The sequence below is a fragment of the Palaemon carinicauda genome, chromosome 19 (assembly GCF_036898095.1).
Source record: "Palaemon carinicauda isolate YSFRI2023 chromosome 19, ASM3689809v2, whole genome shotgun sequence".
Lineage (NCBI taxonomy): Eukaryota > Metazoa > Arthropoda > Malacostraca > Decapoda > Palaemonidae > Palaemon > Palaemon carinicauda.
The window spans coordinates 109,556,316-109,571,486 of NC_090743.1; the positions used below are offsets into that span (position 1 = coordinate 109,556,316).

The 15,171-nt window shown below is 43.1% G+C and overlaps 1 protein-coding gene across 7 annotated transcripts in view; it reads right to left on the reverse strand.

The window, feature by feature from the left end:
- Nucleotides 1-1,706: 1,706 nt before the first annotated feature.
- The window catches only part of LOC137658722 (organic cation transporter protein-like), a 178,880-nt gene continuing 165,415 nt past the window's right edge, over nt 1,707-15,171 (reverse strand). For all 7 annotated transcript variants that reach the window (XM_068393725.1, XM_068393721.1, XM_068393724.1 and 4 more), the window contains 4 exons: nt 6,359-6,618; nt 3,906-4,090; nt 2,863-3,014; nt 1,707-2,164 (listed from right to left, as the gene is read on the reverse strand). In XM_068393725.1, the coding sequence (XP_068249826.1) occupies nt 2,065-2,164; nt 2,863-3,014; nt 3,906-4,090; nt 6,359-6,618 (697 nt within the window). In that variant the 3' untranslated portion in view covers nt 1,707-2,064. The remainder of the gene's footprint in view (nt 2,165-2,862; nt 3,015-3,905; nt 4,091-6,358; nt 6,619-15,171) is intronic.

A 15,171-nucleotide genomic window follows, 5' to 3' on the forward strand; every position in this document is an offset into this window, starting at 1 on the left:
CTTCCCACAGTGGGACAACTCACAACTCACTCATACCCTACAAAAGACCTTGCAAAGGTAAAAGGGGTAAAAATTTTTTTACCGAGAACTGGGCACTCCCTAGGGACCAATCTCGGTACTCGCACAAAACGGGAAGTTCCTGGGACTAGCAGTGTCTGTTCAATGGGGAGATAACCGGTAAAAGTTATGTGATTATAAGTCATATCAATCAGACTTCACGGACTACATGATGACGTCTTCTACACAGTCTGTTTAGAAAAGACGCATGGGGAGAAAGAACTAGAAGTTTGTCTTCTCCGAAGCCGAGTTACAGAAGGTGACACTATTACAGGGAAGAGAACACAACAGCCAGGAGTACTCTTCCTCTGATGGAGAGCCACCAAAATCCAACGCAAACTTCCTCAGGATCGCATAGTCATCTTCGATGTCGGAAACATACATAAGGGACAGGACAGCAAAGACATGCCACCCAACAAGCACAAATATGTTGGATATCGGTAAGTAACAAAGAAACTGTAACACAAATACTGTACAGTATAATTAACAGGAATCACTACATATCCTCGCCTCCAAAATCCCTCAAACATGACAGCAAGGACCCATTTCAAACTGAAAGAAAAAGCAAAAGATTAAAACACCAAGCAGTACGGTGGTACTCATCGGCACCCGAAATCAAAGTGGAGGTTGCTCTACCTGTCAGGGAGGTGGGGGTTTCCCGCCATCTGGTGACCACCTTATGTTTACCTTGTTAAAACTTTTAAGGCCGATTCCAGCCACGTTGAAGTCATCCTCCTATCAACGGTCGATAGTTTGCATTACATGTAGGAACAAACCATTTGATTTTCTACTACTACATGGGAAAGTCACTTGAATACTTTGATCCACTCTAGCAGTACCCTGTGAAGAATGCCCTGAATTTTTTTCAGGCCAGAACTTCACCTATTTCCATATCATTCTGGGGTATTTCTACTACAAAATCCCTCAAAACAGTCTTCCCACTTGAAAATAAAATTCTGTAACATGTCCCGTTACATGAAGGATAACTCTATCAATTTTATCAGTTCTCTCTTTACACTATACATAGGATAAAACAAGATAGGTCTAAATTGGTAAAGGGTGGTCTTTCTTACATCTACTTACACAGCACTGGCCACTGCCAAAGAATCACTAGATTATCATGTACTAGTAAATACACTATCTACCCTCTTCTGATGTTTAGCATCCTTATTGGTATTACTAGACAGCTTAATTATAAGATTGCATCTCCTTTTGTAAAGATGTAAAATACTCTACACAACAGTGTATTTCTTGAGTGGGTGAAAAAGCTTCTTGTATTTTCCTAACCTTGCACTCTGAGCTAACCCAAGCTTCAACAGATTTGGAAGACATACCTTTCTATCCTGTTCCCAACAGGAAACAAAAACGAAAAAAGGAAAGAGCTGAATGATGTATTGTAGGATATTCCTGTATATGACAAGGGGAGACTGGCTAGCTAAAACTAATGCAGCATTGCATTTGCTCAGCTCACTACCACAAAGAGGCAATAGCAGGACCTATAGCTAGGGGAGCATTAGGAAAAACAAGAGTATCATATCTGAAAAGGAAAGTTTTGATTTTTTTTTTTACAATAGGGTCAATCTTAATTTTTCCTTCCAGAGGAGGAAGAACAATGAGATTTGGGAAGATTCTTTAAAATGAAAAGGACATTTAATTATAATATTTTATTTTTCAGTGGAAGTATCGATGTTGCCATGAAGCAGCTCCAGGATATAGTAAAGGCAAGATTGACATTATCTGTTACAGCTAGGTATAATCTGGCTGCAGGAATGAAGATTCTTGGTATTGAACCATTGAAATATGTAAACGAAAATAAATTATTGTTTAGTTATGATTGTTTTTAATGGATGCCATGATTTGAGAAAAAATATACACTTAATTTTTGTAAGAAAAAAACAGCTTTACAATATACAGTAGTGTCTGAATTTCCTTGGAGTCATTATAATAACACAAATCTTAAATTTTCAGACACCATTTGTAACAACTCTTATCTTCACCAGTTCAGTGCTATAAATGTTCAGTTTTCGATTTTAATGGTAACGATTCTTCTTTGGAGACTGCCTCAGTAATACCAAGTTTCTCCCTAGGACCTACTTTAAATGTCAATCTGTAAATAAAGACATAATTATTAGCCAAATTATTCAATTAATGGCTCCAATGAACATTACATTTCAGTGTACACATACCCTCATACTGCAAAATTTTGAACTTCCAATTTTACATCTAGTGGGTGTGTTATTTGATCATCAATATTAACCAAAGTTATCCTTTTCATATACTGTATAGAAAAGCACAATAATGATCACGAGTGGTGGCTTGCTATCATTTATCTCCACTCCGCAGATATTGCTGCTGGCCTACACAGCAGAAATGATGGGAGGCCCATTATACGCAACATATTGATCTTCAATTTGTTTATTCATGCACTTTTCGATTTTTTAGCTCTCTTTTTTTAACTGCTATTAAAACTAGTGAATTAAGGGACTAAACTGAAGCTAATAAGGCCTTAATCCACTGACTTGCTCTATGTCCTAGTCTTAATTTTTTTCACATTTTTGCCAAATTTGCTCTCTCTCTCTCTCTCTCTCTCTCTCTCTCTCTCTCTCTCTCTCTCTCTCTCTCTCTCTCTCTCTCTCTCTCTCTCTCATATATATATTTCCTTTATAAATTTCAAGTGTTAATAAAGTAATTTACATAATTGTTAATTTGCTTGCTAATATTCTACTTTTAGCAATATACTATTTACTTATTCTAATATTTACTACAGCTTACATGTAATATATCAATAGTTCACAAAAGACTCACCTTTTTGGTACTTTAAAATCTTTACTTTCCATTTGTGCAACAGTATCTGGCAAGGCCATATCAATTGTTTCCCACACTGTCAGTGTTGCAATTCCAGCAACAATGGCTGATGCCCCAAATATAACGGATGGTGCCCATGGATAAGCTACACCCTGGAATTGTATCACATTAAAAAACTCCTATACCATTATCATATTTCTAATAATCATGACTGAAATTGCAGGCCTTATGATTTCCATTGTATAATAGATATGGTACATTCTTTGTCTCCTAAGTAGATTAAATAAAGGGAATTAAGAAATAAAAAAAAAAAGGATTTGTGTACTTAAATCACGCACTATAGTCAATTTCTTTTAGCGAGGCAGATTTGCACCGACTCGCAGCGGTGCCCTTTTAGCTCGGAAATGTTTCCTGATCGCTGATTGGTTGGACAAGATAATTCTAACCAATCAGCGATCAGGAAACTTTTCCGAGCTAAAAGAGCACTGCTGCGAGTCGGTGCACATCTGCCTCGATAAAAGAAATTGACTATAAGTGATATTTACAAATTTATAGGGGTAATCTAAATTACTTTTAGCATTGTCAATGCACCTCATGTAGTGCACCGTAGGCATTACTTAAAGGTCTTTACAGTGTTCCTTTGTCTTCTTTCTGGATTCTCTTTTAGCCTCCTACTTTACCTCTCCATTCATTTCCTTCCACCTTCTCGTCCGATATCTTTTTCCATCTTTTGCTTCATGGAGCAACTGCAGGGATTTCCCAAGTCACACCTAGGTGCTCAATGAACTCTCAGGCTCCAGTGCAATAATATATTCACCAAATTCATATATCCAATGTAATCAATTATTGCATCAAACAACCATTAAATAGTGAAAGGTTGGAAGAGACTAGAGGAGGATATTGTAGAAGATGCAACGAACCATTGGGAAGAACCCCATTTGGAAATTATAAGAGAGGACTAAAACAGAGACTGTCCCATCGTAGCACCAGCTAATATATAATTAGGCTATTGTTTTCTGAATTTGTTGAAGAGATATACTCACCAAATACTCAGTGATGAAAGGTGAGATGGAGGAGCCAACACGTGACAGCATGAATGATGTGCTGAGTCCTCTTGTTCTTACTTCAGTTGGGAAGAGCTCAGAGCCAAAGAGATTTCCAGCTTGGAAGGCCATAGTGATAGTCATCTTTCCAACCATGGCAAAAGTTACCACCAACCACTGGATTTCTGGAAAATTTGGATCCTACAATTAAAATATTTCTAAATTTACTAGAAAAGTCTTGGAATTAAATATTTCCATAACCCTATTCGCTCTGGTTACCTTTCAAATACTAATTAATTATTTAAAGCACTATTAAGAGACGCTCAAAGGTTTACAGGGAATGCATATTTCTGGCATCTTGTAATGCTGTAATGTCAGTATGCCTTTCCAATCTATAGTACTTGAAATTTTATTAAAATCTTAAAGGGAAGGCTAAGGTTTGTGAAAGGGATAGAAGAGGGAAGAAATAATATGTTGACAAAACTTTGGAAGAAATTAAAGGATTAGAGACTAGGAAATGGATGAAAGATATAGATATGAATGATATAATCTTCAAGATTATGGGAAGGGAAGAGCTAAGGCCAAGAATAGAGATAAAATAAAAAAGTAGTTTAAAATACAAGTACAAGAAAAAGGTCAAGTAGGATAAGAAATATTTTATGATAACAAAACAGATTCAGTTATCATGTACAGAGCTAGCGCCAACAGTTTAAGATTAAAGGATTGGGAAAGACACGAAGGAAGAAACATAAAGTGTAAGCTATATGCAGCAGAGACAGAAGACCTCACCCATTTCTTTCTTTACTGTCAAGACCGTTGCAAAGAGAGAAGAAAATTAAAGAACTGCAGCAACCATATGAATAGGAAAAGAAGATAATTGAAAAAAAATTTATTTAAGGAAGAAGGAACAGAATAAAATAAAATATATATACCAAATGTGGAAAAAAAGGAAGAGAAAACAAAAGAGCTAGAATAAAGAAGAAAATAAAAGCGTTATCAATGAAAAGGCAAATCCCTCTGCCCAACACCTGAGCCTTTTCAGAAGTACTTGCTATGTACATACATACATATACCAAAGGTCCTTCCCCCATTTTTGGGGGGTAGCCGACATCAACAAAGAAACAAAAACAAAAAGGGGACCTCTACTCTCTACGTTCCTCCCAGCGTAACAAGGGACTCAACCGAGTTCATCTGGTACTGCTAGGGTGTCACAGCCCACCCTCCCACATTATCCACCACAGATGAAGCTTCATAATGCTGAATCCCCTACTGCTGCTACCTCCGCGGTCATCTCAGGCATCGGAGGAAGCAGCAGGGCCTACCAGAACTGCGTCACAATCGCTCGCCATTCATTCCTATTTCTAGCATGCTCTCTTGCCTCGCTCACATCTATCCTATCACCCAGAGCTTCCTTCACTCCATCCATCCACCCAAACCTTGGCCTTCCTCTCGTACTTCTCCCATCAACTCTTGCATTCATCACCTTCTTTAGCAGACAGCCATTTTCCATTCTCTCAACATGGCCAAACCACCTCAACACATTCATATCCACTCTAGCTGCTAACTCATTTCTTACACCCGTTCTCACCCTTACCACTTCGTTCCTAACCCTATCTACTCGAGATACACCAGCCATACTCCTTAGACACTTCATCTCAAACACATTCAATTTCTGTCTCTCCATCACTTTCATTCCCTACAACTCTGATCCATACATCACAGTTGGTACAATCACTTTCTCATATAGAACTCTCTTTACATTCATGGCCAACCCTCTATTTTTTACTACCCCTTAACTGCCCCCAACACTTTGCAACCTTCATTCACTCTCTGACGTACATCTGCTTCCACTTCACCATTTGCTGCAACAACAGACCCCAAGTACTTAAACTGATCCACCTCCTCAAGTAACTCTCCATTCAACATGACATTCAACCTTGCACCACCTTTCCTTCTTGTACATCTCATAACCTTACTCTTACCCACATTAACTCTCAACTTCCTTCTCTCACACACTCTTCCAAATTCTGTCACTAATACGCCAAGCTTCTCTTCTGTGTCTGCAACCAGTACAGTATCATCTGCAAACAAAAACTGATTTACCTCCCATTCATGGTCATTCTCGTCTACCAGTTTTAATCCTCATCCAAGCTTGCTATGTACAGCAATAAAAACATAGGTTACTTTGTACACCTGAGATGGACACGAACTAACCCCTAGCGCCATGACTATATAATCAATGTAACCTCCTTTAAATGAGTCATATCATCCATCAAAATAATTACCATCATAGTTGAATAGAATGATCAAAATGTAAAGCGCTATTATTTGTATGGTCACTCATGAGCAAAGCAATGGCTATAGAAAAGGTTAACTTAAGCTCTCTAGCTTTTGTATGTTTGAATAAATGGTTTGGATATGACTAAAAATAGGATGAAAAAATAATGACCTACCAGAAGGCAGAAAAGGAAGAACAAGAAGCACTAATCCAGTGAGCAAAAGACTCAAGCATATGGGTATTCTCCGTCCAAAGCGAGATATGAGTCCTCCCATGAATGTGCATCCTGGCACTTCCATCAGTCCCATTAAAACCATGTATACAAAAGCATCTGATTTGAAATTACTGCCACTCAAAGCCAAGCCAAAGTACACCATCCCAAAAACAAAAAAGTCTAAATGCATAATTGCACTTACAAAGCAAAGTCGTGGTGTCCTGAAAAAAAAAAATTGGTTTAATGTCAGCTATTCATTAACATCCAGAACATTATAGTTTACAGATATTTTGGTGATAAGTATAATTTGTATTTTTCATAACAATAAAAACCTGCTGTTCCTTACATAGAAGAAATCAGCACAAGCTGGCATACAGCTATAAAACATTTAAAGAGTCAACAACTGTTTTGGTTGTTATCAGTGATAGAAGAGAGAAGCACTGCCAATCTCCAACCCTTTCGCCATCGATATGGTAACGTCCCTGATTATTGATCGCCAGACTGGGGTTCAAGTCCTCCTCAAACTCATTAGTTCCTTTGGTTGCTGCAACCTCACCATCCTAGTGAGCTAAGGATGGGGGGTTTGGGGGAGCATATTGGTCTATCAGTTGAGTCATCAGCAGCCATTGCCTGGCCCTCCTTGGTCCTAGCGTGGGTGGAGAGGGGGCTTGGGTGCTGATCATATGTATATATGGTCAGTCTCTAGGGCATTGTCCTCCTCGATAGGGCAATGTCACTGTCCCTTGCCTCTGCCTTTCATGAGTGACCTTTCAACCTTTAAACTCGTACCTTCCTCACTTTGATCGAAGTTAGGACTTTTCCTGAGGGTAAGTGATGGTGGGTAAAGTATGTGTAAAGAACTACATGTTCATATTTTTAGGAAAAATATAAATTACTTCTAAATTTGTCATTTGTTCCTACACAAAATACACCTTACGTTCTTTATATAGGAGACTCCATCTTCAGTGGGAGGAAGTCCCTTCAAATGTCTGAAATTTTTGACCAAGGGTCACTGCATCCGAACATGATAATGCGAGGGATGAGCATTCTGATACCTCATACACCAATAGCCTGTCAATAACAGCAGGTTGACAGCCTGTGCAACAGTGAGTATGAAATTAACTGTGATTGTCATAGGCTATATATAATCAACAGGTTTGGGAATATACACATAGAGGACCAGACATACTACTCATCCTCTTAAGGAGATTTGGAATGTAACGGAATATATAAACATATATTCTAAGTACAAGTAACATGGGGCAGTCAAACTCGAGCTGACAGGGTCTTTGGATGCTGTGCCCCAAGAGAGGGAAAGATGAGGAAAAGAAAAAGCCATTATTTTTCATTCATCCCAGACTAACACCGTAACCTCTGACCTGGAATGACTGCTGATAGTCCTGTGAGGAGAAAGGGTAGCTATACCGCTTACTATACAGCCATCAAGTAGCCTACCGAATTTTGGGACTTATGTGTTATGTCTTGCAGGTAGTGGGCAGTGAAGGTAGATTGTCTCTGCCATATACACACTTGTAGTACCTGCATCACAGCCAAGTTCTTTTTGAACAACAGGGATGGACTTATACCCCTGACTTCATGAAGTCTGGCTCAAACACCTCGCTGTCAAAGATGGGAAGGATTACTGGCACGGTCAATGACTGGCCTGATCCACCCTCTTCTTGACCATACCAGTTGCTTGATCTGTGGGCGAGTTCCTTGAGTTCATTCAAAAAGTGCCTCAGCACTCTCACAAGACAAGAAAACAGCTGATCAGGATCATGGCTACCTTACGAAGACTCGAAGTCTGAAAGGAATTGAACCCATGCTGGAAACTGACTGATATTGAGTCTAGCAACAAACTCGGGGACAATGCCAAAAGTAACTTGCTCCCTCACCCTTAAATAGTCGGCGTTGTAGGCGAGACTCTTTTCAGGGAATGAAGACTTTTGACAATGTTCCACGAAGGTGGTGTCAATTCCGACTGAAGGGAAGCCAGTTCACAACTCCGTATGAGCATGTACAGCTCTACCAAAAAAGGGATTTTGACGTAGGAAAAATCTATTTCTGGGCGAGGGACCTGTGCCGCCCAGTGAATAAGCTCCATTTAGCACTTATTCTTAGGTAATTTACTGCTAAATATACCAGAGAAAAAAATGTAAAGGAGTGCTAGGTTAACTAGCTCGCTCACCTATTGGTGTCGGTATAAAATTGGGCGTATAATCCAGAGGTCCCGCACTATTTAGATTCATCCACGACAGAAACCCCAATAGAGGAGAGCCGTTCAACCTCACTCGGTACTACTAACACTGCATCCGCTCAGAACCCAACTCCTTAGCACCCAAAGTTTGGGGACTCCAAGGGAGAGGAGCTGGGAGGGTTCACTGGGCGGCACAGGTCCCTCGCCCAGAAATAGATTTTTCCTACGTCAAAATCCCTTTTCTGGGCTCGAACCTGTGCCGCCCAGTGAATCTATACAAGAGAAATGTCACCAAACTTGCAAAATAAAGGAAAAAACATAAGCGTAAGGGAAATACAGGATGCTTTAATCAGAGATGAGTACCAAAAAACAATTATAAGGGTATCTTAAATATGAACATATATCCACTTGGTAGACAATTGACAAATAAGGTAGGTATAATAATGCCGTGAGTGATAATATATACAGATACTCAGGAGTTTTAAAAATTTACAAATATAATAACAGTATTCAGGTGCGAGACCAACGAATACAATAGGGTATAAATGAGGAAGGTAAGAGGGAGAGATAAAGAGACAAGGCATTAACCTGTGAGTTACCTGGGAGTAACTACGCTCCCTGCAGCTACTGTAGAAAATTTTAGGGCTTCCAAATGTTTAAGGTAGTGTTTCTTGAACACTGACGGTGATTTCCACCCTGTATACCTGGAAAGGTCCGTAAAATTCATGTGGTGAAAAAAGTTCACCGAAGTAGCAACCGCTCTGATATCATGTGCAAGAGGAAAAGAGTCAGGGCTAGCTTGTTTAATAAAATACAAAATTTGTTGCCTGATCCCTTTAATAGTAATGGTACCGCCTTGTTCTCTAACGAATAGAGGCCCCGAGGAGTTAGAGGAGGTCCGGGATAAATAAGACCTAAGAGTAGTAACAGGGCACAGAGACGGGTCTTGCGTGAGGGGAACAATTTTCCAGGAGGACCATCTGTTCTGAGGGTCTTCGTTCTTAGCCAAAAAGAATTTGTTAGGTGAAAGAAGGACCTCTCCCCAAGGCAGGAACTCAATATGACCCGGGTCTCTCGACAAGGCTGCCAGTTCAGAAATTCTTGCCCCGGAAGCCAAGCTCACCAGGAAAAGTGTTTTCCTGAGAAGGGGAATGTAATCGCAAGAACTGTTAAGGGTATCAGAAGCCAATTTGAGTACATCATTAAGGAACCAGGTCACCGGGGTAGGACGAGTAACCGGTTTCAGTCTGGCACAGGCTTTCGGAATTGAAGCTAACAAAGAGTCGGTTAAGTCTATGTTAAAACCCACTAGGAAGATCTTTTTCAAAGCAGATTTAATAGTGGTGATAGTATTGGCTGCCAGACCTGATTCTAATAAAGATCTAAAGAAAGTGACTGTAAGGTTCAAGTTCATACAGTTCACGACTGAGTCTATCAAAAATTTTGCCAACTTTTTAACTGCAGAGTCATACTGGCGGATGGTGGAATCCCGTTTATCCGATTCTAGGAACAGGGTGTTTTGAGGATCAATATTGGCACCATGCATGGCCGCAAACTTCATAAAGTCCATAAAGTTAGGGCGCTCTGAATGTTTGAGAAAGCGTACACAACGCGTGTTTGTACTATCTGAGACAGAACCGGATTGGGTATCGGGTGAGGGTATAGTCTCAACTCTCGCAGGAGAGGATACCAGTTGCTCTTGGGCCAGTTGGGTGCGACCAAGGCTACTTGTCCCTTGAAGGATCTCAGCTTGTCTAGAACTTTCAGCAAAAGATTCACCGGGGGAAAGAGATAAATCTTTTCCCAGATGTCCCAATTCTGAGACATGGCGTCTGTGGCGTAAGCCTGAGGGTCTAGATTGGGAGCCACATATACTCTCAATTTGTGGTTGGACTCCGTGGCGAAGAGGTCCACTTGGAGACCGGGAACCTGAGAGAGAATCCACCGAAATGACTTTAGATCGAGTGACCATTCCGATTCTAGAGGGGAGGTCCGGGACAGGGCGTCTGCCACTACATTCCGGACTCCCGCCAGGTGGACAGCTGAAAGATGCCAACGGTTCAAGGCTGCTAGGGAGAATATGGCTACTAGAACATGGTTCAGAGGCCCTGACTTTGACCCGCCTCTGTTGAGGCAGCGGACCACCACTTCGCTGTCGAGGACCAGACGAAGGTGTTGTCTCTTGGGAAGAGCGAGACGTTTCAGGGTTAGAAGAACTGCCATGGCCTCCAGCACATTGATGTGAAATTGGCGGAACAAGGGGAACCAAAGACCTTGAACTTTCCTGAGCTGAGAATAGCCGCCCCAACCTGATAAGGATGCGTCCGTGTGAATGATTAACTTCGGAGGCGGAAATCGAAGGGGAACTGACTTTGACAGACTGTTTGCTCTTGTCCAAGGAAGAAGTCTTTCCCGTAGAATGGGAGGAAGGCGGACTTTCCTGTCCCGGAGCTTCCAGTTCGCCCTCGAACGCCAGACACGATTGATATCTTTCAATTTTGCCTTCAGAAGAAGATCCGTCACTGAGGCAAACTGAAGGGACCCCAGAATCCTCTCTTGGAGTCGTCTGGAACTTACTTTGTCTTTGAGAAAGCGTTTGGTGTTCCTTGCAATCTCTAACCTCTTGGGTTTGGGAAGACACAGAGTATGAGATATAAGATCCCATTGCAGGCCGAGCCATTGGAACTTCGATTTTGGAAGAAGACGGGACTTCTTGAAGTTGATCTGGAAGCCTAGAGATTGAAGATAATGGATGACTTTGTGAGTGGCTTTTAGGCAATTTTGGGAGGTGTCTGACCAAATGAGCCAGTCGTCCAGATAGGCTACTACTTGAATCCCTTGATTTCTGAGTTCCTGAACAGCGACTTCTGCTAACTTTGTGAAGATCCTTGGGGCGATGTTGAGCCCGAAAGGCATCACCTTGAAGGAGTAACTTTTGTCCCCTAAGCGAAAGCCTAGATACGGACGGAAGTGTCTCGCTATCGGGACGTGATAATAGGCGTCTGTAAGATCGATAGAGGTGGTGACGGCCCCACGGGGAAGTAAGGTCCGCACCTGCGAGACGGTAAGCATTCGAAACTTGTCGCATTGAATGGACAAGTTGAGAAGGGATAGGTCTAGAATCACTCTTCTCTTGTCTGAATCCTTCTTCGGGACACTGAACAGCCGACCTTGAAACTTCAGGTGTTTCGTTTCTTGTATGGCGTTCTTTTGTAAAAGATCCTGGACAAATTCGACCAGGTCCGGAGTGGAATGTTGATGAAATTTGTTCGGAGGAGGAGGTCCTTGAATCCAACTCCACCCCAGTCCCTTGGAGATGATACTGAAAGCCCAGGGACTGAACCTCCATTTGTTGCGGAAGGCATAGAGCCTCCCCCCTACCTGCTGCACCTCAGTATTGGTTTGAGGAGTTGCCTCCACGTCCGCCTCGGAAGTTCTTTCCCCTGCGAAAGGCTCTTCCCCTGCCTTTGTTCTGGTTAGAACCACGGTGGTAGCCTCTACCTCTACCATAACTCTGGGAAGAGCTATGAGCCTCATAAGACTGGTTAAAGGCAGGAGAAGTGGCGGAGGCACCGGAAAGCTGGCTCTTAGGGAGCAGAACGGTGACATAGTCGTCCGAAGGAGCCTGAGAGGTGGAAGGCTGTGCAGGGGCAACAGGAGATGGGGGAAGAGGCAGCCGGAAATTGGACGAACCACTCTGCTGTTGCCTGAACTGGGTGGAGGTATATGGACGGAGCTTCTTCCTACCCCGGGCTTGGTAATTTGCAGGGTCATATTTACGTTTAGGAGTCAAACCCCAACGGGCTTTAAGGCTCTGGTTGACTCTAGTGGCCTCCGCCAAGACTTCCTCTACAAGAACCTCAGGGAAGAGATTTGGACCCCAACAGGAGGACCGGATAAGCTTATTAGGTTCATGCCTAATAGTCGCCTCTGCCAGGACATGTTTGCGACACCTGCGTTTAGCAGTAGCGAAGTCATACAGGTCATAGTATAATGACTGCAACGTAGCCTTGTTGAGAGACTTAAAAATACTCTCAGTATCGTAAGTCAAGGCTATCGACTCCGTGGAAGTGGCCAAGTTCAGAGTACGGCCAACGCGTAGGCGGGAATCATACTCCTGTTTAATGAGGGATTCCGGGAGACGGGGAAGCCGCTCACTAAACATTACTGAAGCACAGTCTGCTGCTAGCTTGCCAGAGGTAAAGGTGGTATGGACGTTGTCCCAACACTCAATGCCTGAAGGAAGAAGGAGGGAGATTGGATCCACCTCTCGGGTGGGAGGCAAGGGCTTCTCCTCCAGAGCATATTGGAAGGCAAGCTCTGCTACCTTATTGACACATGGAGTCACGGTGTTTTTGTCCATTAAGAACATTGTGAAGGAGCTCTTATAAGGCGTCAACATGGTGTTGGTGCAGCCGATGTCATTCAGGAATCTGGCCCACACAGATTGGGCTTGCTCTTTAGGGAAGATGACTGTCTCTTTGGGGACCTTGTCTAACCGAACCAAAGCTTCCTCGGTAAGCCTGGCATAACCATGAAATGGAAATGCCAGACCAGGAGGAAAGAATTCAAAGTCCTCTAGGGGACGAGTGCCAAGACCCTCCAAAGTTAACATTCCGTCTGAGAACGGGGAATGAAGAGCCATACGCCAAGGGTTATTCTTGGCAAACGGCGGGAGCTTAGAGGCATCCGGGATGAGAGAGCTTTGGACTCGCTCCGGAGCACCTTGCTCTAATGCCCCAAGTCTCTGACCGATGTTAGAGAACATCGTGTCCATCTTAGACTGCATCTCTGATACCAACTTAGCCTGCATCTCCGACACGATGCGAAGCATGGCTGATTCGGAAAGGCCCGGGCTAGCAGCAGGAGTGGCGGAATGAACTCCCGGGTCGCGAGACTTAGAGGAGGAGCCAGAAGCCTTAGATGACAGGTTTGTATTCTGCTTAGAACCATGAGAAGCCTTATGAGGCTTACGAGCTTTAGGTAAGGTTCTAGACTTATTCTTGGGGGGAACCGAGTGTGATCGTTGGGACGAATCAGGGTCCCCAGAAAAACCATGAAAGGAAGAGCGATCAGATGAAGAAGAAAGAGAGGGGCTGAGGATAGGAATCTCAGCGCCAGAAACACCTGCCTCACTTACCACCCTACCTGTATCTGGATCATCCAATAACATGGGTTCCACGTCAAGGTTCATGGAGGCAACATTGTCTTCTAGATCTCCGGGGGCGTCCGACGGATCCTGCTCTGGATCAATGAACCCCGCTATGGTGGCATCAATGTGGGCAATGATGGGAGCTGCAACATGCCTAGCCACAGCGGCTGAAGACTTGGCGTTGGGGTAAATCAAGGAACAGTAGTCCTCGGAGAGGACGTACGACCGCTTGGACTTCACGTTCCGGGCAAAACCACCAACCCACACTTTCAGTGTGGCCCGAGCCGCAGACTTTTGCTCCGGGGATGCCTGAAATAATAGTGGGAATTAAAAAGGGAAGACTCCCAGTGGTCCTTCAAGACCATAGATATCTTACTAAATAGTGTATGTATGCCAAAAAAGGTAAGATAAATAAGAAGGCAACATAGCCAACGGGACTCACCGAGTCAGATCCAAGGGTGGTAACGAGGTCAAAACAGACCACACAGTTATCCGGGTGCCATACCACGACATCCTCCAGCTGCACTCCGCAGAGGGCGTGAGACCGACAGACGGTATGGCCGCAGGGCTGATGTAGAACAGCTGCACAGGCCGTCGTCTGACAATGCACCATCTATAAAAAGAATAGTATATGAGAAACTGTAATTCTCTTAAGTAGGGGCGGGTCCGGAGGACCCGGGCCTAACATAAGCCTAACACAAGATTAGAGCTTAACTGTAATATTCTTAAGTAGGGGCGGGTCCGGAGGACCCGGGCCTAAACATAAGTCTAGCTTAAGACTAAAGTATAGCCATCCATTCCGGTCGAGCCGGGAGCATAAAAAAGGATGCAACAACAATAAATTAAGACACATGGTGTCTGATTTCCCGGGGCGAGGCTAAGCCCCGGGCCAGGAAATAAAAGTATCCAAAACCAATTCGTATAGGAACTCCGGGATAGTGATCTGTCATATAATCATTATATATAATCATAGGAACTGTTATAAATTAAAAGGGGGACGGAACTGTAGATAAGAACCGCCAACCGAACCCAGAGGGTTTCATATAACATAAACCAGTGTGATAAGTGAATATAAAATAGGGTGCACCGGGATCCAACTCTGTTGACCGGTGGCCAACCAGACTAGACAGAGACGAACCCGCCGGGACACCCGGAGGACAAAGTCCATAAACACTGAACTACCCCCTCTAAAAGGAGGGAAGGCAACGGTCCCCTAGGGGAGGGGGGGAGAGAAGCCTAGCCGCCCACCTAGCGAGAGGGGGAGCATGTGGGAGGATCACGTGATACGGAGCAGCAGGGCTACCAACTGACGATCCCCAACCAGACAGATCAAACGGAGTAATAGCACAATATTCATTATAATAGTGATAGCGTTGATAATATAAAATAAACACATAAAAATTTTTGGGCAAGGCATGCAACATA